The sequence below is a fragment of the Hemitrygon akajei genome, chromosome 7 (assembly GCF_048418815.1).
Source record: "Hemitrygon akajei chromosome 7, sHemAka1.3, whole genome shotgun sequence".
Taxonomy (NCBI): Eukaryota; Metazoa; Chordata; class Chondrichthyes; order Myliobatiformes; family Dasyatidae; genus Hemitrygon; species Hemitrygon akajei.
Window position 1 is genome coordinate 168,006,890 of NC_133130.1, and position 23,130 is coordinate 168,030,019.

The window sequence follows — 23,130 nt, forward strand, 5'->3', positions numbered from 1 at the left end:
CCCCTTCCCACTCTCAGTCCACAATAGAGACCCATATCAAAATCCGGTTTATCATCATTTATATATGTCATGAATTTTTTTTGATGCAGCAGAACAGTGCAATACATGAAATTACTACAGTACTGGGCAAAAGTCTTAGGTACCCTAGTTATATAAAAGTGTCTAAGATGTTTGCACAGTGCGGTTCTTTATTTAGAGAGATAGTGCAGAATACTGCCTTCCGACCCTTTGAGCTAGACTACCTATTTAACCCTACCCTAGTTTACTCATGGTAAAATTTATAACGACCAATTAACCTCCCACCCAGTATGTCTTTGTACTGTGGCAGGAAACTAGAGTGCCTGGAGAAAAGCCATTTATGGCAAGGATGTACAAACTCCTTAGAGAGGACCACTGAATTGAACTGTGAACCCAGACGCCCCGAGCTGCAATAGTGTTGCACTTACTGCTATGCTATCATGGCACCCATCTGAAACCTTTCTGCTGAAGCAAGCTTTGGAGTTGTGTGTGGCTTTCCTTGATAAATGTTTTGCTGAATTTGGTAGCTTGTAGCCTGTGTTGCTGAGATAAGTTTTCAGTTGACGGGGAATGCAATATTTAGTTTGTGGCTTGTGTTGGTGAATATCTTGAAATGTCGACAATTCAAGTTCATTATTCAAGGTGTGCTGAAATATAGCAAAAAAAATGAGTATGTCTCTTCCTGCTCTTCCCAATCTCTCTTTGCCACCCCTTCCCTTCTTCCAATCCCCCCCCCCCCCCCATGCTCTCTTCTTATTTCTGCCATCGTGGAGGAGGTACAGAAGCCTGAAGACCCACATTCAACATTTCAGGAACAGACAGCTTCTTCTTCTTCCCCTTTGCCATCAGATTTCTGAATAGACAATGAACCCATGAACTCTGCCTCTCTATTATATACAGTATTTCTTCAAACTTCAAAGTACATATGTTACCACATACAACCCTGAGATTTGTTTTCTTGTGGGCATATTCAACAAGTCCTGTAGCCATAATAGAATCAATGAAAGATTGCACCAACAAGATGGACAACCAGTGTGCAAAAGATAGTAAACTGTGCAAATACAAAAGAAAAATAGAAATAATAAATAAGTAAGCAATAAGTACCATGAGCTTGAGGTGAGGACTCCTTGAAAGTGTGTCCATAGGTTGTGGGAACACTTCAATGATGGGGCAAATGAAGTTGAGTGAGATTATCCCCTCTGGTTCAAGAGCCAGATGGTTGAGGAGAATGAACTTAGTGGTGTGAATTCTGAGGCTCCTGTACCTTCCTGATGGCTGCAGTGCAAAGAGAGTGTGACTTGGGTGGTGGGGCTCCCTGATTGATGCTGATTCCTTGCAACAGCAGTCTGTGTAGGTGGGCTCAATGGTGGGGAGTCCTTTGACTGTGATGGACTGGGCTGCTTCCACTACTACTTCTAGGATTTTCCGTTCAGGGGCATTGGTATTCTATACCAGGCTGTGATACAGCCAGTCAGTACACTCTCCACCACACATTTATAGATGTCATGCCGAATCTTTGCAAACTTCTCAGGAAAAACTTGAAGTTGCTGACCCTTTCCACCTCTGATCCTCCGATAAGGACTGGCTCATGGACTTCTGAGTTTCCTCTGCTGGAGTCAATAATCAGCTGTGGTCTTGCTGACATTGAGTAAAACGTTGTTGTGGCACCAGTCAGTCAGATTTTTAATCTCTCTCCTATCTGCTGATTCGTTACCACCTTTTATATTTTGTTTTTGAAGATTTGCAAAGCACTGCTGCTGCAAAACAACGCATTTCAGGACGTATGCCAGTGATATTAAACCTGATTCTTATTCTTTGCATAATGCATGTAATAATTTTGTTATGTAATTAGTACGTATTATACTTGATCTAGGGCGCCACGGTAATGTGGTGGTTAGCGTGATGCTATTACGGCTTGGGGTATCAGAGGTCTGTTCTGATGCCATCTTTAATGAGTTTGTACGCTCTGGTTTCCTCCCACATTTCCAAAGGTCTACTGGTTAGTAGGTTAGTTTGTCATTGTAAATTGCCCTGTGATTAGGATAGGATTAAATGGGTGGGTTGCTGGGTGGTGCAGCTTGTTGGGCAGGAAGAGCCTGTTCTACACTGCGTTTCTAACTAGCTGACATAATTGAATAAAATATCCTGAATGTGGTGTTAACATTTCATAAAAATAGCTTGATAATTAAATGTTTCTGGGTTCTTGAAAAGTTAACTTGGTTCACAAGAGATGTTGAAGTTTTTCTGGTTCTCTGCTGGGCATTTGTGCTTTCTGGATAGAGTATAGAATGTAGGTGATTATCTAGGAGGAGAGATAAAACCAGGAGAATTTTAAACCGGAGGAGTTCAGATTCAGGATTGATATGAGTCAGTAGTTAAGATATGTTGCAGTTCAAGGGCAGTTTTACAGCATTTCTCAAACTCGCTGCAAGCATATGTGGGGTTCACAAGAGTTTCTCAAAGCAGAGTGAGCAGTGTTGCAAAACTAAGTGGGCATTGTAATAGATTACCTGAGAATCAGAATCAGGTATGATATCTCTAGCGTATGTCGTGAAATTTGTTAACTTCGTAGCAGCAGTACAGTGCGATACATGATAATATAGAAAACCTGTAAATTACGGTAAGTATATATTAAATAGTTAAATTAAGTAGATAGTGGGGAAAAAAGTAGTGAGGTAGTGTTCATGGGTTCATTGTCCATTCCGAAATCAGATGGCCGAGGGGAAGAAGCTGTACCTGAATTGTTGAGTGTAGGTTTTCAGGTTAGAAGTTTAACTAGCTCAGACAGGACTGATTTTTTCCATTCATCTTGAGGTGAAAGCCAGTTGAAAGACTTGGGTTAATTGGTGAGAATACTAAATTTGTGGCATGGGTTGTGGGTGTAATGTTAATCTTCTATTGAAAACAAAGGAATTGCAGCTTATCTATCATCTATGATCTATCTAATATTAATAGGCAGCCTGACCACAGTAGTGATGCTACTCTTACAGTTGCTTAGATGCTCATCTCTTATAGTTGGCTGCCATCTGCATAGGTATGAAATCTGATGTCTTGTCTTCGGGATATTTTAGGAGCATTTTAGGAACAGCTTCTTCTCCACCCTTTTGCATTACTTAATTTTATATATATTGTAATTTATAGTTTTTATTAAGTATTGCACTGTACTGCCACAAAACATCAAATTTCACGATATAAGTATGCCAGTAATATTAAATCTAATCCTGAGGCAGCAAATGGATATCAGGTACAGAATTTTGAGGTATTGGTAGAGGGCAGGAGATCCCAACCTTTTTTATGCCATGGATCAATACCATTAAGCAAAGGGTCTGTGGACTGCATGTTGGGAACCCCTGGTATAGGGTGAGCAGGGAAGACATTCAGAAAGCTGATCTTGCTTAAAGGTGTTATGTTCAGAGTTTTGTGGGCATGCTGTATTGGTCTGGAATGTATGGCGACTCTTGCTGCCCCCAGGTGGTGTTGGTTGTTAACAAACAATGCATTTCACTGTAAACACAAGAAATTCTGCAGGTGCCAGAAGTCCAAAGCAACACAAACAAATGCTGGAGGAACTCAGCAAGTCAGGCAGCACCTATGGAAATGAACAGTCAATGTTTTGGCTGAGACCTTTCTTCAGAAATGTATGTTTTGATGTGCATCTGATAAATAAATGTGAATTTGAATGTAATCTGGTAAGGACAATCTCACTGCTCTGGAAATAAATAGGTGCAGGGCAGTATTTTGCAGAACAAAGGGGCAAGTCGATTTCATTAAAGAAGGGAGGTGTGTGGGTTTGAAAATGAGAAGTGGGGCCATTCAGCAACTGTTAAATCCTCATTCTTCATGAGGGTTAAGCAAATGGACTTTCCACAATGTTGAGAAGACGGATACCACTATGACTATTGGCAATGATGTAGTGACTATAGTGGCATACAGTGGTTGCCTCCTCAATGGATATAACAAACTGAAACATGTACACACACTGGCCCACGTTCCTGGTTCTGGGGTTCCCAGCCTTGGGTCTTGTTCTGGCCACACACATGACCCAAGTTCCTGTACCTAAACTTCAGTCCTACATGTGGATTTCTCTGTAGGTTTTAGTTCTATCTGTAAGTCTGTTTGTTTCCAAGCCCAATCCTGACTTTAGTCTTGCACATAATCAAATCTGGTGCGGTAAGTCAGTGGAGAGTGAAAACTTTGTGTATAGTTGGTCTACAGCCAAAAAAGAGAAGTTGGATGCACAGGAGACAGGAGTCAAAGTTGAGTATATTGTTATCTGCACAAGTACATGTCTGCGGATACAATGAAAAACTTACTTGCAGCTTCATCACAATCATACAGCATCAGATATGCAGCATTCACAATTAAACCATAACTAAAATATTAGCTTTATTTGTTATATGTACATCAAAGCATACAGTGAAATATGTCATTTGCATCAAATCAAATCAGCACGGATTGTGCTGGTGGGAGTCTGCAAGTGTTACCACACTTCTTGCAACAACACAGCATGCCCACAACTTATTGACCCTAAATGTACGTCTTTGGACTGTGGGAGGAAACAGAGCCCCTGGAGGAAACCCACGTGGCCACAGAGAAAATGTAACAGATTCCTTACTGGCAGCAGTGGGAATTGAACCCCAGACTTACAGCTGACTCTGTAAAGTGATTGCGCTAACCATGATGGTACCATGCCAGACATTTTACACTTTTTGAAGGAAGAACATGTTCGGAACAAAATAAATACAAAGTCTGTTGTAATGTAAAGTGGCCATGGCATTGCTGTACAAAAGTAGTGATCAGGGTTGTTCTGGTTGGCACAAAAACTGAATGGTTGGTGGGCAGTAGCTGTTTCTTAGATCTGGTGGTGCCAAGCTTCACTACCTCCTGCCTTATGAGAGCAAGATGGCAAAGAGATCTTTCATGGAAATTGCCTTTTTGAGGCAGCACCTCATGTTGATACGGAGTGGTGGAGAGTGATGTGCCTGTCATGTATTAGGCAGAGTCCACAGGGTTATGCATTCCTGCTCGTTTGAATTGGGGCGCCACAGTAGCGTAGTGGTTTGCACAACCCTTTACAGTGCAGGCGAACTGGGTTCAAATTCTGCTTCTCCCTGTGGACATGTGGGTTTCCTCCAGGTCTTCTGGTTTCCCCTCACAGTTCAAAGACCTACAGGTTGGTAGGTTAAGTGGTGATCGTAAATTGTCCCGTGATTAGACTAGGGTTGAATTAGGGGTTTGTTGGGTGGCATGGCTCAAAGGACTGGAAGGCCTATTCCAAGCTGTATCTCAATAAAGAAATAAAATTGCCATACCAGACCACGATGCAGCCAGTCAGGACACTTACCAGTACATCTGTAGAAATTTGTTAGTGTTTGGTGACATGCCGAGCCGCCTCAATTCTCTTGAGAAAGAGTCTGCAGATTTTGGAACAATTGCTCTGTCAGAGGAACCTGAGTTCTAAGAAAACTGAGACAGGCTAAATGGGACAAGTGGGGGCTGTGCTGGGTTTGGGTATTTGATCCTCCACAATATTCCGCGTGGGAATTTAAACTGGAGGTGGCGGTGTTTTTTTTATGAGATCGAGTTGTGAGCTTGACATCAACCCGGCACGGATGGTACGGGAGTCACTGGATCGACATAAACCCGGCACGGGAGCGGTCTGTCACTGGACCTCCGTTCCCCAGCCCGGCGCTGATCTCACTGCGCCACCAGCTGACCGGAACGGGGGGTGGGGGGGACGGGGGCGGGATCAGGGTGAACCTTACTGAGAAAAATTTAAGCCAAATACAAAGTTGAACACTCAATACAGTGTCAACGGCAACGACTTAAAATGGCGGACGGCGTCGCGATCTGACTTAAAATGGTGGACAGCGTTCTCCTTCCTCGGTTCGTAAGTACGAGTTGTCCGTAAATCGGACGTTCTTAACTCGGGGACTACCTGTGCGTAACAAGAAGTGAGTTACTGGAGTAGTATCCAATGCCCTGAATTATTCATCTGGAGAGGGAAGGAGTTTGATCCCTTCAAACCAGTTGGGGAGTTTAATTCAAGCTCATCAGTAGTTACGCTAAAACAACTGGATTGTTATAAAGTCCCATTTGCTTCACCAGTTTTCCTCAAGGAAAGAAATATGTTATCTTCACTTGGTTATTTTACTGTCTTTGACTCTAGATCTGCCAAAGTGGTTGACTGTTATATGCCCCTCTGAACCGGCCTAGCAAGTTTCTTTCCTCTTGATTGGTCTGGCAAGTTCTGTAGATCGGGGGGATCGGAAAATAAAAGCCAACCTTTCCTGCATTCTATAAACAAAAGTGGAGGAAAGATGTGGCTGGAAGTAATTCGCGATACGAAAGAGGCGGGTAGGGCCCTTGGTTATGTATGAGGGTTGGTGGAGAGGATTGGCTGAGAGGCTGGAGACTGGAAAAGTGTGAAACAGGTTGTTAATTATAAATTCAGAATTTGGGTAAGATTTTATTTGAATCACTAAAGCGTAGGAATGATCAGACTTTCAAATTTGTACTGCTTGTCCAGTCTATGATCACATCTTTTACTTTGTGGGTTTCCTTCAAGATCAGCCCATCTGCACATTTTAGTTATTAAAACAAATTTTTTTTAGCGATTAATACAAATTTTCTATTCAGCCCATTCATCCTGCTCCAAATCTGTGAGTTCCAGCAAAATTGTTTTTTTCCTTTAGTCTTACCTTCCTCATGCTGCCACACCCCCCAAAATTGTATCAAATATACATTTTTACTGAAAATGTTGTTTCCAAAGTCCAGTAGCAATTTTCAGTTTTGCCACACCTGAACAATTTATTTAATATCTTTTAATATTAGCACTTTGAAAATATCTCATGGATTTAACAATCTTAATTTTAAATTTTAATTTGACTTTTTGTGCTGGTAACATTCTTCATTTGGATCTTGGTGAAGAATGTTCTTTGGTTGTCAACGAAGGGTATTTTAGTAGAATATATTATAAAATCAATTTATAATAAAGATTTGAAACATATGCTGGAAATATTCAACAGGTCAGATAGCTTCTATGGAAAGAAAATGTGGATTAATGTTTCAAGTCATTGACTTTTGGTTAGGCTATTGATCTGAATTTTTAATGTTTTTCAGTTTAAAGTTTTTTTTAATTGATTTCTTTCCAACTGGGGTTGTGCAAGTTCAGCAGTAATGCGTTGAAGTTTATGCTGATTTGAAGAATAGAGCCTGCAGTGTAGTGAGTACAAGTCTTCAATTCATGGAATTGTAAAGGAACACTTTAAATGTTTGTTTGTAAAGAAGATGAAGGTTTGATTTGAATTAAGTTTAGAATGAAGATAGAATTGCTTTATATAAGACCATAAGACAGAGGAGCAGAATTGGGCCTATTAGCCCATCAAGTCTGCTCCATCATTTCATCATGACTGATCCATTTTACCTCTTGGCCCCAATCTTCTGCCTTCACCCCATATCCCTTCACGCCCTGATATTTCATATCTGAAATAATTACTTTATTTGGAGGTTTGGTTTTCATCACTGGAATTTAATTTATTTTTGGTTAGTATTGTGTAATGGTTATGCCATAAATCAGGGAACAGTATTGTACAAAGCCTTTCATTTGATTTTGCATAAAAATGGAAGACACTGTGGTGACTGTAGTAGAGATCTTTTTGATCTGGTTTGTGTTGTGTAGTATAATGCACTGCAGTTTGCAATCTGAAAAATGCATGAAATGGAAGCAGGAATGATTCTGAATATTCCTGACTGATTATGTATTTTAATGTTGACAGTAGCAACTCTATGCATTCTGTGTTCAACAGCAAAGGTGTGGTGTTGGAGTTACGCAGCTACTGAGCTACTGCTGAAACCTCTGAGCAATTAAATCTGGAACTGACGTCCTGCTGTATGCAGTTTTGGTATACAGGAAAGATATCAGTAAGTTTGAAAGAGTGCAGAGAAAATTTACACAGATGTTGCCGGGACTTGAAGCCTGAATTATAGGGAAAGGTTGAATAAGTTAGGAATTTATTCCCTAGAATGTAGAAATTCGATATATAAAATTAGGAGGGGCACAGATGGAGTGCATGTAAGCAGGCTTTTTCCACTGAGGTTGGATGAATCTAGAAGTAGAGGTCATGGTTAAGGATGAAAGGTGAAATGTTTAAGGAGAACGGGGGAAATCTCTTCACTGAGGGTGGCGAGAGCGTGGAACGACCTGCCATGGAAGTGGTTTATGCAGGTTCAATTATTACATTTAAGAGAAGTTTGGATAACTTCATGGATAGTTCATCCACTTTCATGGAAGGCTTTAGTGCTGGTGGATAGAACTAGGCAGAATAATAGTTCGGCATGGACTAGAAGGGCTGAAGATGCTGGAAATCTAGAGCAATGCACACATTGTGCTGTAGGAGCTCAGCAGGTCAGGCAGCATCTATGGATGGGAAAAAAAAACAGTTGATATTTTGGGCCGGGACCCTTCATCAGAAGGTCCTCTTTCTGTGCTGTAGTGCTCTGACTTCATGTGAGTTGAAATAAAAATCAGACTCTGTATGGCACTCTTTACATGGATGTAGAAGCAAACACTTCAGAACATACTTGTAGACCTATGGGTAACTTAGATGGAATACACCAATTTAGCACAGGATCCATGAAAGTACCATGTTCATTGATTTCCTTTCAGTTGTATCCAATTGAAGTGACAGCTACGTACTTCAGAAGAGCTGCTAACTGAGACAGTTTCTTGCTTTTTACCATTACTTTTACATTTACAATTATAATTGGGCAAATGACCCCCAGATGGATTTGTTTCATGCAGTTTCACCTCATTCTATCATACAATTTCTCCTGTTGCCACTTGTTCAAAAAAGCCTCACTTAGAAGGGGGAAGCTCTCCAACAGGTAAATACAAATTTGTTCTTGATTGGTGGATCTTGAAAAATTTCTGGAGGCTTTGTGTTTCAGCATTGTTACCCAAAGGACTGTTAAATCTAATTTACAAGTAGAATTCAGCTTTTCAACATTACTTTAAAATAGAAGTTCCCAATTTGGTGTCTACAGCCCCTCTTGGTTATTGCTAGGGGTTCATGGCATTAAAAAAAGGGTTTTAAACCCCTGCTTTAACAGAACTAATATGTGTACAAAATACACAATAAGATGGTTCACTGGATCCCATTGAATGCCAAATGTAAGTTAATTCTTGGGTGTGGTTCTGGTTAGGGCACTAATAGTTACTAAATGAAATATGTAACTAAGCCTTTAGCTATTGGTTAGTATGGAGCACAACTATTCTATTGTGTATATCAAAGAATTAGCTGGTGTTCTTGTGCCCTGGCCAACCTTAATGCTGTGGGAACAGCTTCCATGCAGTTTAAAAAAAAAAAATTAAATATACTGTATAGCAGAAAAATGTGTATCATTTTCATAGGCATAGTTACCAACAGAAGTTAACTGAGATGTATTGCATTTGCTTTTGCATGGCCTGAACTGTTAGCAAATCTCTTGAATATGAATGATGACCACACTTCAAAAGTGACTGAAGAATTTTGTGCAACACACATAAAATGCTGGAGGAACTCAGCAGGTCAGGCAGCATCTATGGAAATGGATAGATAGTCAATGTTTTGGGCCAAGATCCTCCTTCAGGACTTCCTCAGTCCTGAAGGATCTAGGTCTGAAACGTCCACTGTCTTTTCATTTCCATAAATGGGCCTGACCTGCTGAGTTCATCCAACATTTTGTGAGTGTGTTGCTTTGGATTTCCAGCATCTTCAGACTTTATTGTGTTTATGGAGAATTTTGTGTCCTAAAGGAATGGAAGACTATAAAACTGATTTTTTTTTTAATACTTGAATTGAAGCAGTTTGGTTGAGAGTCTGAAGAATTGGTGTCATGGCAATCTCTGCCTGTATTTTTCAGACTTTTATGTATATGGCCATTTATGAATGGAGAAACTAAGCAAAGGAGATGACGTGTTGTGGATTTTTTTTTTGGGAACATTGGGTTCATGGCTTCCTACAGTGAAAACTAATAGTTAATATCCTGCTGAAGGGTCTTGGCCTGAAATGTCAACTGTACTCCTTTCCATAGATGCTGCCTGGCCTGCTGAGTTCCTCCAGCATTTTGTGTGTGTTGCTCTGGATTTCCAGCATTTGAAGATTTTATCTTGTTTGTAGGTAATTTCCAGCATGTACAGCATCTGTACAACTATTCAACCCAATTAGTGATGTAGGTTAAATTTAATTTAGAGATATAGCTCAGTAACAGGCCTCTGTGTCCCAATGAGCCCATGCCCCCCCCCCCCCCCAATTACACCCCATGTGACCAGTTAACCTACTAACCAGTATGTCTTTAGAATGTGGGAGAAAACCAGATCACTGCAGGAAACTCTAAGTCTTGGGGAGAATGTACAAACTCCTTGCAGACAGTGGTGGGAATTGAACCCCAGTCGCCAGAATTGCAAAGGGATGCACTAACCGCTACCTACCAGGCCACTTCATGTTCATGGGCTATATATGGTAATGGATACGAATTTGAATTTTGAATGTAATAGTTCCATGCTTTGACAATGTCTGTACATCTCAATAATCAGCTGATATTTTATAAACTCTAAAGGTTTTTTATGCACCATACACTCAGTGGCCACTTTACTAGGTACAGGAATGGAACCTGTTTGATCTTCTGCTGCTGTAGCCCGTCCACTTCAAGATTCAACATGTTGTGCATTCACAGATGCTCTTCTGCACCCAACTGTTGTAATGCATGGCTATTTGAGTTACTATTGCCTTTCTTTTCGGCTTGAACCAGTCTTGCCGTTCTCCTTTGATCTCTGTCATTATTAACAAGACATTTTTAGTCACAGACTTGCCACTCACTTGTTTTTTTTGCTAGAGACCATTGTGCGTGAAAGCCCCAGGAGATGAGCAAATTCTGAGCTACTCAAATCACCCCATCTGGCACCAACAATCAATCCATGGTCAAAGTCACTTGGATTACAGTTCTGTCCCATTCTAATGCTTGGTCTGAACAACAACAACAACAACAACAACTGGATCTCTTGACCATATCTGCATGGCTTTTATACATTGAATTACTGCCACATGATTGGCTGATTAGATATTTGCATTGACAAGCAGGTGTACCCAATAAAGTGGCTACTGAGTGTACATTTACATGTAAAAGTCCCATGCCTTGACAATGTCTGCACATCTTGGTACTATTACAGAAACTAAAGGTTTGTTACCCACTATATATTTAGGCATTTAGCAGAAATAATCCATGAATAAGATTGTGAATGATTAAGTCTAGCTGTGTAAATCCCTAGTGGTTAGAGCATAATAAAATCTTTAATTAGTCAGTGCCACTTATTTAAAAATAAAGTTGTTCATTATTTTGTTCTGTTTGTGGGTAAACATGATGTCTAAACATGAAAATTTTGTGACAGATGAGAACCTTTGTTTCCAAACAGATGGTTTTACCCTTTCACCTTCCTTTCACTGTGCCTCAAATCCAGTTTCCTTCAATCCTTGATGCTTGCTTATAACGTGCAATTCTTAATACCATTTGGATAGTAAAAAGTTGAACTATTTGTCGCTCATTTAATAATCTTCTATATGTTTTATGGTTAAAAAGCACTTTAACAGGTCTACAGTGAATACTACCTCCTTGGTCCTACACTGATTTCTTAAACACCCGGACAGTAAAGATGCCGACACTAGAATTTATTGACCACAGCTCTGCTTTCAATATTATAATTCAAGTAGATATGTCACCATACTCTTGAGACCTGTGATTCCACACCATCTTTTGCAACTGGATCCTTAACCAGTAGACCACAGTCAGTAAGGATGGGTAAACACACCTCCGCTGTGATTGTCAACACTGGTGTCCCACAAGGCTCTGTCCTGAACCTCCAACTCTATGCCCTGCACACTCATGACTCTGTGGCTAGATTCTGCTCTAACTCCATCTACAGGTTTGTAGATGATACCACTGTTGTGGGCTATATGTCAAATAGTGATGAGTTGGACTTCAGGAAGGAGATGGAAAGCTCAATGACATGGTGTCATTGCAGCGGCCTTTACCTCAATGTCAGCATAACAAAAGAGTTGGTCATTGACTTCAGGAAGGGGGTGGTCATCTGTCTTCATCAGTGGTGCTAAGTTTGAGAGCTTCAAGTTCCAAGGAGTGACCATCTAATAGTCTGCCTTGGCCCATCCCTGTTGATGTCACTGCCAAGTGAACTCACCAACTCTACTTGCTCAGGAGGCTAAAGAAATTTTGAACATCTCTGTTGACCTTTACCGATTTCTATTGATGGACTATTGGACCATGCAAGGCATTCTGACTGGATGCATTATGGCTTGGAATGGCACCAACTCTGCTCTGCTTGACATCACAAGAAACTGTAGAGAGTTGTAGACACAGAACAACATGGAAACCAGCGTGCCCTCCATAAACTTTGTCTATATTTCTCACTGTCCCAGTATAGCAGCCAGCATAATCAACACCCCACCAACCCCAGGCATTCTTTCTTCTCTCCTCTCCATTGGGCAGAAGATACTGTTATAAGGCAATTAAGTAGTTCTTCAGTACCATAAGGTAGATTCCTGACCTCATAATCTACCTCATTATGATCTTGCATCTTATTACCTACCTGTACTGATCTTTCTCTGCAGCTGTTAGACTTCATTCTGCATAGTGTTATTGTTTGTACCTTATTCTACCTCAATGCACTGTGTAATGATCTGATTTGTGTGAACAGTGTGCAAGACAAGCTTTTCACTTGATCTCGGTACATGTGGCATAATGAACCAATTCCATTTCTAAGATCAACACCATTGGCATGGATCAATTTTTGTCTACTTTCAGTAGTTTGACAATCACAATGAGAATTTGCAATCTTATTTCAACAGAGTTGAGCACATTCTCAATTTTTGGCCAACAGATTCCTCCTGTGGTGGTATTTGTCATTATTCATCTCCCCTATGTTTTCAAGAGCAAATAGCCTGAAGTGTATGCTTTATTCTCCTCTCATGGTTTCCATATGGTCCTTCAACAAGAATGGGCTCTCTAGATTGCCATTCTTCCTCTGCTGATTGAGTTTTATTTACTTTTAATTTTTTTTTGACTTGCAACAATGCACCTTGCGTATGTGCAATTTTTAAAAAAGGAGTGAATAGCATCTGTTCTAATAAAAGACGCAGAATACAAATATCAGAGAAAAATGTTGCGTACATTCTGTCTCCCAAAATTCTATAATGTTGGTCGCTACTAAGTGTGTATTAACCATGAATTAATTACATCTGCTCTTTATTGACCAAATTATCATCAGGGTATAATGTCTTAAAATCTCCAGATTGAGAACCTGTACACCTATGGATGGAAGTTTTGGTGATTTTTTTATTTCCATCGTACAGTCATGTTTATAGTAAAGAAGGATAAGCATTTAGGATAGTTTTAACAAATATACTCTTAAATCAGTTTTTGATTTTATTTTCCAGGTACTTTTTAAGTTTTATACCTCATTCATGAGCTGCCTCTGCTTTGGCAGCCATGGATGACAAGGCTTCAGTTGGAAAAGTTAGTGTTTCTTCAGACTCGGTATCCACTCTAAACAGTGAGGATTTTGTCCTGGTTTCCCGGCATGGTGATGACACTCCTTCTGCCAATAATGGTAGTGATGATGAGAAAACAGGCCTGAAGGTAAGAAGGTGTTAGTGTTTTAGCCTTTGATAACCTGAGGGATATACACTGGGAAGCAGTGGACTACAAACAGCAAAGATCCTTTATCACAATGTTAATGGATCATTGCAAAAGTGGATGCTTATTCGTAAAGTTTTTGTATTCCACTGTTCCTCACATATTCTACTTTATACCATGGATTTGAATTGTAGTTTTTTTAAAGTTGCTATTAGTGTAAGAAACCTTTTGAGGAAATATCTAGCTAAATGTTTTCATTAAGTCGTGGAAAATCTTAAGCAATCAAAGGTAACTTCCCTTAAAAGAAACTTAATTGAGGTCTTTGGCTCATACTTGTAAGACTCCGTCAGTTATTGGGTAAAAGGGGTGCAGATTTAGATCATGGTGCCTTGGAAAGGAACTTCCTTTTGCAGAGCACACACTAAGGATTGTAGCCCTTGGTTTTGTGGATTATTTCAGTGTGTGCAGCAGTACCATATAGAAGATCTTTCCCTTTAGTGAACTTACTGCCTGTTACCCTGCCAGTATTTAGGGCGACAATGAAGGTCCTCCATCTCTGTCTGTCCTTGGCCACTCAGATGTAAAAGGATTTCTCCATTGCTGTTTCCGTAACAATTTTGTTTTACCAATCAGGTCTGTTAGCCCTAAGCTGAGCCCCAAACCTGGAGGACCAGTGGACCACTCTTAGTCTGGCCTCTACCCTTTAATCTGTTTGGCAAGGGTGATCCTACCAAGAGATAAAGCATAAAGCCCTGACTCCAGCCAGAATAGCTCCCACAAGCCTCCAAACCATGGCAAGGTTGTGGTCCCCTTGGAGCCCATTTAGTGAAGTTACAGCATAATCATGTTTTGAATTAACTGTGTCTCAGTTGTCAAATCCTGTAATTAAAAAAGGACAAGACTGCTGTTTTTAGCTTCTTGTCCATGTTTCACCATTTAGTGGATTGAATCTGGCATTAGTTTTTTAAGCGTTAAGAACAGTGCCGAATTGGAAGTGTATACTTCAACTACATTAAATTAACTGTTTTTAGTATTCATGAGCAATAAACATTTTAATTAGAGTGGGAGAACAGTGAATCATTTAAGATGCAAAAATTTGTTACATTGCTTGTGGTTTAAATGTACACCGATCCTCTTCTCCCCTTGTGCTTCCCTCCTCAATCCCTATTCTTCACCTTGCAGAATCTGGAACTTGTTTAAAAGTCTTTATTCAGTTGCACTGGATACACAGGAATGCTGTGGGCATTCTAAACTGGAACTTTCCATTCAGTGATGCATCATTTTTATTTTAAAAATGTTTCAATGTCTTACTGATGGGGTAACTGAAATGTTTAATACATGTCTGCTGCAGCAGGTAATTGATCCTTTAGATATGCTTGATTTTATTAACCAGATTTAATTAAGAATTGTTTAATATCAAATTGTGATGCAAAGATCTCTAAGTTTGGTGGTTATGGGAGTAAATCTGATTTTGATATTCAAGAAGATTCAAAAACAGTTACTTAACTCCTGAGGCTGATCAACAACTCCAGTCATTAATCCACCTCACCATCTCCACCATCACTACATACACACATCTAGTGTCACTTTATATACATACAGTCAGTCGGTCAGGGGTTTCCAACCTTAATGGTGTGGCTCCATGGCATTAAAAAAGGTTGAGAGCCCCTGGTCTATGTATATAAGTTACTTGTACAGTGTGTTTTATAGGACTGCTTTTATATTTATATTCTTTTGGTTTGTGTTTTTTTGTATTGTTCTTTTATGCTTTTTGTGTTTATTCTGCATTAGATCCAGAGTTAGTCATTTTGTTCTTGAGGAATAAACTCTTCTCAGGCTTCCATCCGGGTAAAAGTATCAATTTTGACTGATGTTTCAATGTTGTGCTCTGCCATCTTCATCAGGGATGATGCCTGGGCATGTCCAGTCTGGTGAGGGCTGTGTGTATGCAATCAAATTCAAGTTCTTACTTTGAGCGAGACCTTCATCTTTGTTAAAATTCATTTTGTTCTTCTTTACACTCGTACTGAAGAATGACAATAAATAATCTTGAATTTTCCCTTTGGTTACTGTCATTGTGGACAGTATGGTCTGTTTGTAACTGAAAGATAGAGCTTTAGAATTGTCCTCCCATTATTGATTTAATTTGCACCTTCTGATGGCATATTAAGCTACAATCACGTTACAGCATTCGCAATCCAGTTGGTAAGAACCCTGTTGAAAAGATTTAACGGCACTATGTAAATACATTTCATTTCATTTTACAGATCTGAGATTTCTGCTTTTTTGAATGCTAGTCTTTCAGGGTCATTGTTCTTTATCAACACAGTAATGAACTAACATACTACAGTGTTGAAGTGAAACCTATTATTAAGAATGAGTGTGACTCTTACCAGGAGTAGATCAGATCAGTCACCTTTCATTTGACCCGGTATTTGTCATTTGTCATTGCTGCAACCAGCGCAAATAATCAATATTAAAAACTTGAACCATTTCAAGTGCCTGATAAGTTATCAGCTCAGAGGAACACATATGGGTGACCTCTTGGGTAGCCAAATGAAAAGTGCATTCAAAAAGAATTGTTTCTTTGTATTTACTTATTGAGATACAGTATGGAGTAGGCCTTTATAGCTTTTTGAGTCATGCCGCCTAGCAATTTAATCCTAGCCTAATCACAGAACAGGTAACTTACCAACCAATATGTCTTTGGGATGTGGGAGGAAACTGGAACACCCAGAGGAAATCCACACAGTCACATGGAATGTGTACAAGCTCTTTCAAGGCAGCAGTAGGAATTGAACCTTGGTCACCTGTACTGTAATGTGTTACGCTAACCACTACGCTGCTGTGTTTAAAATGTGACATTTCACAGCTTTTTTTCGATGATATTAAATTTTGCAAATTTCTCAACAACAAATGTGCTACTTTCCCACCAAATGAGATTCATTTTCTTGCAGGCATTCATCGGGCAGAGAAATACAATAGAATCAATGAAAAGCAAACTGATCTTGAACCTGGTAGTGTGGGACTTAAGAGTCAAAAGTTCAAAGTAAATTTATTATCAAAGTACATATGTCACCATACACAATCCTGAGATTCACTTTCTTGCAGGCATTCACAGTAAATACAAAAGAATGCAATAGAATCAATGAAAAATCGCACATGACAAACAATGTGTGAAATATAAAAATATGTGCAAAAGAAAAATAAGCAATAAATAATAAATATTGCTTATTTATTACGAGTTATCGAGCCCTTAAAATAGTGGTCACCAACCTTTTTAAGCCCAAGATCCCCTACTTGGCCTTAGTGAAAAGCAAGATCGACCAGATTGGTTAGTCACATGCAAGCGCACCAGGCAGAAAAGACCAGAAGTAAAACCCCGCAACCCAGAAGTAGAAATAATGTATGTCCACCAGGGGTCACCACCCTTTTTTGCACTGCGGACTTTTTAATATTGACAATATTCTTGTGGACCAGCTGACGGGGGGGGGGGGGGGGGGGATGTTAAAACACGCCCAGAATACAGTATACAGTGATACTCGAAGCAGGTTCCTTATGTCCAGTCTATTCCACAATGTAGTTTACGTGGCTCTCAGCACTTAGCTTCTGTCCCACTTGCTCACGTTTTTCTGCTGAGAAATCTCAACGGGTTTGTCTTTAAGTGCAGGGTGTTTGGACTCAAGGGTACCAAAGCAGTTTTGAGGGCTTCATTGCCTCATTAGACAGCCTCTGGGCCTGAACTGCAGCCTCCGCCCATCTGCCGCCAGACGCCATGGCCATGTGCAGCTGGTCGTAGGTGGGGTGAGAAGAGAAGGTGAGGGCTGGAGGTCCCCGTGCCGGGGCCATGGCGATCGCAGTCCGGAGAGAGTGACCGACCGACCAAGGAGTGTGACAGGACGCGTGCCCCCTCCCCCCTTGTAGGTTGGTAGGGATCTATCGGCCAACAAAAGTTTGTTTCAGTAGATTGCAGCGAGGTAGCTGCTCTGCTACTTACGAAACCCTGAGCCCGAATTAGGTCGTCTGCGAATATTTTAGCACCGGGTTCTTCACGAACATTCAGTGTGCTAAACAGGTTCAGAGGCAGTGCCCATCTGTCCGCGCTCCAGGCCAGTACCAATGGTTACTGCCGGCCAAGTAAGGCGGCTGGTTACCCAAGGCCAACCAGTGATCCCTGGCGCGAGGATATCACTGAGTTTGGGCGACTGATTACCTCGCGTGCGTTCAAGTTCAACAAATCATATGGATTTCTTGCGGCCCAGTGGTTGGGGACCACTGATGTGCACTGTGCACTGCGTGGCGGGGGAACTACACACATGCGCACTGGGTAGAAAGAATGGAACTAAAACCCTGCAACCTGGAAACAGTCTCTCAACGGTATTTGTGTATTTATTTTTCTTTTTTTTTTGGGATCTACTGGGAAAGTCTCAAAGATCACAATTGATGGGTTGGTGACCACTACCTTAAAAGTAAGTTCATAGGTTGTTGAATCACTTCAGTGTTGGGGGTGATGAAAGTTGAGTGGAGCTACTCTCTCTGGGTGGCTGATGGGTAATAACTGTTCCTAAACCCAGTGGTGGGGGTCTTGAGGCTTCTGTACCACCTTTACAATGGCAGCAGCAAGATGAGAGCATGGCCGGGATGGTGGAGGTCCTTGATGGATGCTGCTTTTCTGCGACAATGTTTTGTGTAAATCTGCTTAGCTGTACTTGGCCACAGTCACAGTAACCGGTAACGCTGGTGTAAAAATGAGTTTAGCAAAATCCTAGATTCCCAATTGCTTATTTACTTTTTAAAATTTATGACAGTGGTTTGGTTAAGAAGTCTAGAGATCTGGATGTTTGGCAGCAGTTGGAGTGATTCCTGTGTCTATTGACATGAGTGGAGGTTGTGTATCATCTGATCTGATTATTACCAGAAACCTGCAAACCTCATTATCCTAGTTTGAGCTTGTTCACTTTGGCAGAATGAGAAAAAGTCTGTTTTGAAAATTATTGTGGTAATGGTTGGTAAATGGACATTTGTACGATGGTCTGTAAAATCTGCTACCATGCAGGTGCAGCCAATGATCAGGAAAGCAAATCTTTCCAAGAGGGTTTGGTGTATAGAAGTAAAGTTTCTTCAGCTTTATAGGGCTTGGATAATAAGATATAGGAGCAGAATTAGGCTATTTGGCCTGTCGAGGCTGCTCCGCAAATTATACATATTCAGTTTTGTTCTTGGTTTCTAAGGTAGTATAGACTTGGAGGGATGCACACAAATTGCTGGAGGAACTCAGCAGGTCACGCAGCATCTGTGGAAGGGAATAAACAGTCAGCTTTTCAGGCCAAGACCCTTCATCGGGTTATTCCTCTCCATAGATGCTACCTAACATGAGTTCCTCCAGCATTTTGTGTTTGTGTGTTACTTTGGATTTCCAGCATATGGAGAATCTCTTGTGTTTATTGTATAAACTTTTTGTGTCTTGGGTCACTAGACTTCTCAAATGAGTACATCTTATGAGTCATAGAATCACAGAGCACTACAGCACAGAAACAGGCTCTTTGGCCCATCTATTCCATTCCAAGCTGTTATTCTACCTTGTCATATCAACCTGGACCCAGACCATAGCCCTTCATGCCCTTCCCATCCATGTACCTATCCAAACTGCTCTTAACTATTGCAATTGAAAATGCATCCACCACTACTTCTGGCAGCTCATTCCATACTCACACCACCTTTTGAGTGAAGAAATTCCCCCTCAGGTTCCCCTTAAATACTTCACCTTTCACCCTTACCTATGACTTCCAGATCTAATTTCACTGTTAACCTATTTTAGAGATTGAGTAAAAGTGACTTGCACTCCGCAGTATTGAACAATGAAAAATTATATCGGAAACAAAACAAAAAGCGTGAAAGGGGTGGGCAAATTCAACACTGAGTTTGTTTTCATAGATTGAAGAGTCTTAACCCAAGGATTGTTAGGTTAAGGCTTTTTAAGATTTGGAATATCCAGATTTTAAAAAAAGCTTTATTCCTGTACAGATTGATGGTGTAATGGACAAGGCATGTGGCCTGTTTGCCTTTGAAGTGTTGGGTTCAAGGGTTGGGAGGTCGTGTTACAGTTTTATTGAACTCTGATTGTGCCGCATCGGGAGTGGTGCCTTTATTTCTGGTTGCTCCATTATAGGAGAGATGTTGAGGCCGATGGATGCAGAGGAGCTTTGAGGATGCTGCCTCAACCAGAGGGCCTGACTTACAGGAACAGGTTGGCCATTATTGGATCTTCATTCCTTGGAGCTTAGAAGAGTGAGAATTGATGTTTATAACATCATGAGGTGTATGGATTATTGTACACAGGATTATTGTATTTTTTCCCTGAGGTTTGAGAGTCCAAAATTAGAGGGCACGGGTACAAGAGGGGAGAAATTTAACAGAGACCTGATATATCTTCTTTACACAGAGTAGTGAGAACTGCCAGAGGAAGTGGTACAATTGCAGCATTTAAAAGTCAAGAAAGGGCTTGGCGGGTTATGAGCCGACCACAGACAACTGGGACCTGCGACTAGCTGGGTGGATGCTGTAGTTGGCATGGACCAGTTGGGCTCTACTGAACTTGTTTAAGGATGAGCTTAGTCGAGTTTTGGACACCAGAAGAATTGGGGAATGTGTAGATTGTTCAAGTTTAATTGTCAATCAGCCCTGCACGTGTAACAGCCAAATTAAACAGTGTTCCTCTCGAGTCAAGGTGCAAAACACAGTGCATACAGTGACGTGCAGCAAAATGCAAATAGTTACGATAGCGCATACAGTCACAAAAAATAATATTAGCATAAGTCCCTGAGTGAAGTGGCCTGAAGATTGGTGCATGGGATATTGCCCTGAAACCACATTTCTGCAAGAACTTATGCAGCAGTTCCTCCATCACCTCGTGCTGGGTCAGCTGCAGATGAAGGCAGTCCCTTTGGTCTCACTGGGAAAGTGGCATAGTCAGCTGTGAATTCAGGACAAGGTTAAGAGGGTTGAGGCTACTCCTGTAGTTTCAGTTTTGTTCATGAACCAATCTTGAGCATGAGTCTCTAAAGAGGAGTTTGCTCAGCTAAGATAGTATCTTATCTGCAGTTACGTTGCTGCTCTTTAAGATCTTTGAATCATTATCAGCAAAGATAAAAATGGCATATAATACTGGATGTTTCTGTAAATGCTAACGCTGAAGAACCATTCCACGGTTAGGTAGAATGGGAGCTTGGAGATTCATGGTTGAGAATATCCTGACAAGCTGAATGCTTCACAGGCTGCTATGGAATCTGCACTGTGGTAGATGGGAAGGCTCTACAGCGGGTATTAAAAACTGTCCAACACATCACCGGCACCAGCCATCAGGGACATTTGTACAGAATGGTGCCAGAGAAGGGTCAGTAACATCATGAAGGATCTCACCCACCCTGCTCATGGACTGTTGGTCCCACTCCCATTAGGGAGGAGGCTACATAGTATCGAGGCCAGGACAACCAGATTCAAAAACAGTTACTTTCCACAAGCAATAAGGCTGATCAACACCTCCACCCACTAATCCTCCCCTCCACACCCCCAACCACCACTACTTTATCATTTCCTGTCAGTCACCGTATGTTTAGACTCTCCTGTACCTAGTGTCATTTCGTGGACATAAAATCAATCCTAAGTGTATAAGCTATCTTGTGTATTTATATTAATTGTATTACATAATAATATATTAATATTTATTATTTTATTATTATTGTGTTCTTTATCTTTTGTGCTGCATTGTGTAACAATTATTTTGTTCTCCTTTATATTTGTGTACTGGAAATGATATTAAACAGCATTGAATCTTGGAATTTTTTTCTGAATAGATTTAATGAATCTGCAGCCATTCCAGTTAAAGAACTGTACCTGATTTTCAAAACTGATTTTCCAAAGTTTTTCTTGAATGTATGAGAATGTGATTGTAGAATTAAATGCTAAAATATTTGCAGAAGTTTCACTGATGACACTTGAATAATCCTTGCTATGATTTAACATAAACGACGCAATTCACTGTATGTTTTGATGTACACGTGACAAATAAAACTAGTCTTTTAAGAAGGATGCCAAACTAGAAATGAGAGAAGAAAATACATAATTTCAGACATAGCTTCTAAGAGCTTTATTTTTAAAAAAAGCTTTTTGGTGCAATGTGCACTAAAAATTGTTTACAGGATAATTTAGATTCAGTACAATTATGTGACACCCTGGGAGTAGTATCTCAGTGAAGTTTGAGAAAAATCGTGAGGCAAAAAGCTTGTGTGAATCAATAAAACACAATGCCTAAAGTACAGAATATTAATTTATAGAAGCCAGGTACCAATGACAAGTAACTCCCAGCAGTGGGCTGATGGTTTATTTATTTTATTTTACTTGCAGATACAGCCCAGTAACAGGCCCTTCCAGACCAACAAGCCCACACTGCCCAATTACACCCATATGACCATTTAACTGGCTAACTGGTATGCCTTTGGACTGTGGGAGGAAACCAGAGCACCCGGAGCAAACCCACAAGGTCACGGGTGCCGTTAAGCAATGTGCTAACTGCTACGCAATCGTGCCACTTCAAATTCTATTTCTGAATCTTGGCGGTGTTATAAAATCTAGCACAGTGTAACAACTTGTAGAGTAACTTTTATGTTATAACTTTGAATTTTAGGGATTGCAATTTGTTTTTCACTATTTTGTTATATACTTTTGATTTACAGTGCTTGTATCACTTTATATTTTAGTTCTAACTTTTTAAAGCAGGGCTTCCCAACCTTGTTTATGCCTTGGCCAATACCATTAAGCAAGGAGTCCGTGGACACCGGCTTGGGAACCCTTGTTTAAGAGAGTCATTAATTCTGAATTGCTTCTCCCCCAGTTCTGTTCCACCTGCTCTTCTGGGTCCTTTGTTTTGTGGTTATTGAATCCTTGTACAAGCCTTACACTTGATAGGTGGGGAAGAGGAGAAAAGCATGTGAAGGGTGTTTAAAACTGTATGTTTGAGTTGGTATGAACTGATTAACTAAAGGAAAAAATGTAGATCACAGTCGGAGCCAGGCGGAGGTTGAAGGGAGATCTGATAGAGGATTATAAGATTATGAGAGGCATGAATAGAGTAGACAAACTGTATCATTTTACCCCCCCCAGGGTTGAAATGTCTAACACCAGAGGTCATGTATTTAAGGTGAGAGGGGGTAATTTTAAAGGAAATTTTGCACAGAGTGGTGGGCACCTGGAATGCTCTGCTTGCGATAGTGGAGGAGGCAGATGCATTTAAAAGACATTCAGGGGTGTTCAAGAGGCTCTCAGATAGGCACATGAATGTGAGGAAGTGGGCTATGTACACATGAGGAATCAGTTGGCCTTTTGATTTATTAGTTTATTTGTTTTGGCACAGCATTGTGGGTTGAAGGG

General features: G+C 40.5%; 1 protein-coding gene across 3 annotated transcripts in view; it reads left to right on the forward strand.

Moving 5' to 3' along the window:
* rabgap1 (RAB GTPase activating protein 1) overlaps positions 1 to 23,130 on the forward strand; it is a 242,797-nt gene that overhangs the window by 16,772 nt on the left and 202,895 nt on the right. For 2 of the 3 annotated variants that reach the window (XM_073052553.1, XM_073052554.1), the window contains exon 2: positions 13,506 to 13,707. The exons of the other annotated variant lie outside the window; for it this stretch is intronic. In XM_073052553.1, coding sequence (XP_072908654.1) covers positions 13,558 to 13,707 — 150 coding nt within the window. In that variant the 5' untranslated portion in view covers positions 13,506 to 13,557. The remainder of the gene's footprint in view (positions 1 to 13,505; positions 13,708 to 23,130) is intronic. 3 annotated transcript variants of the gene reach the window in all.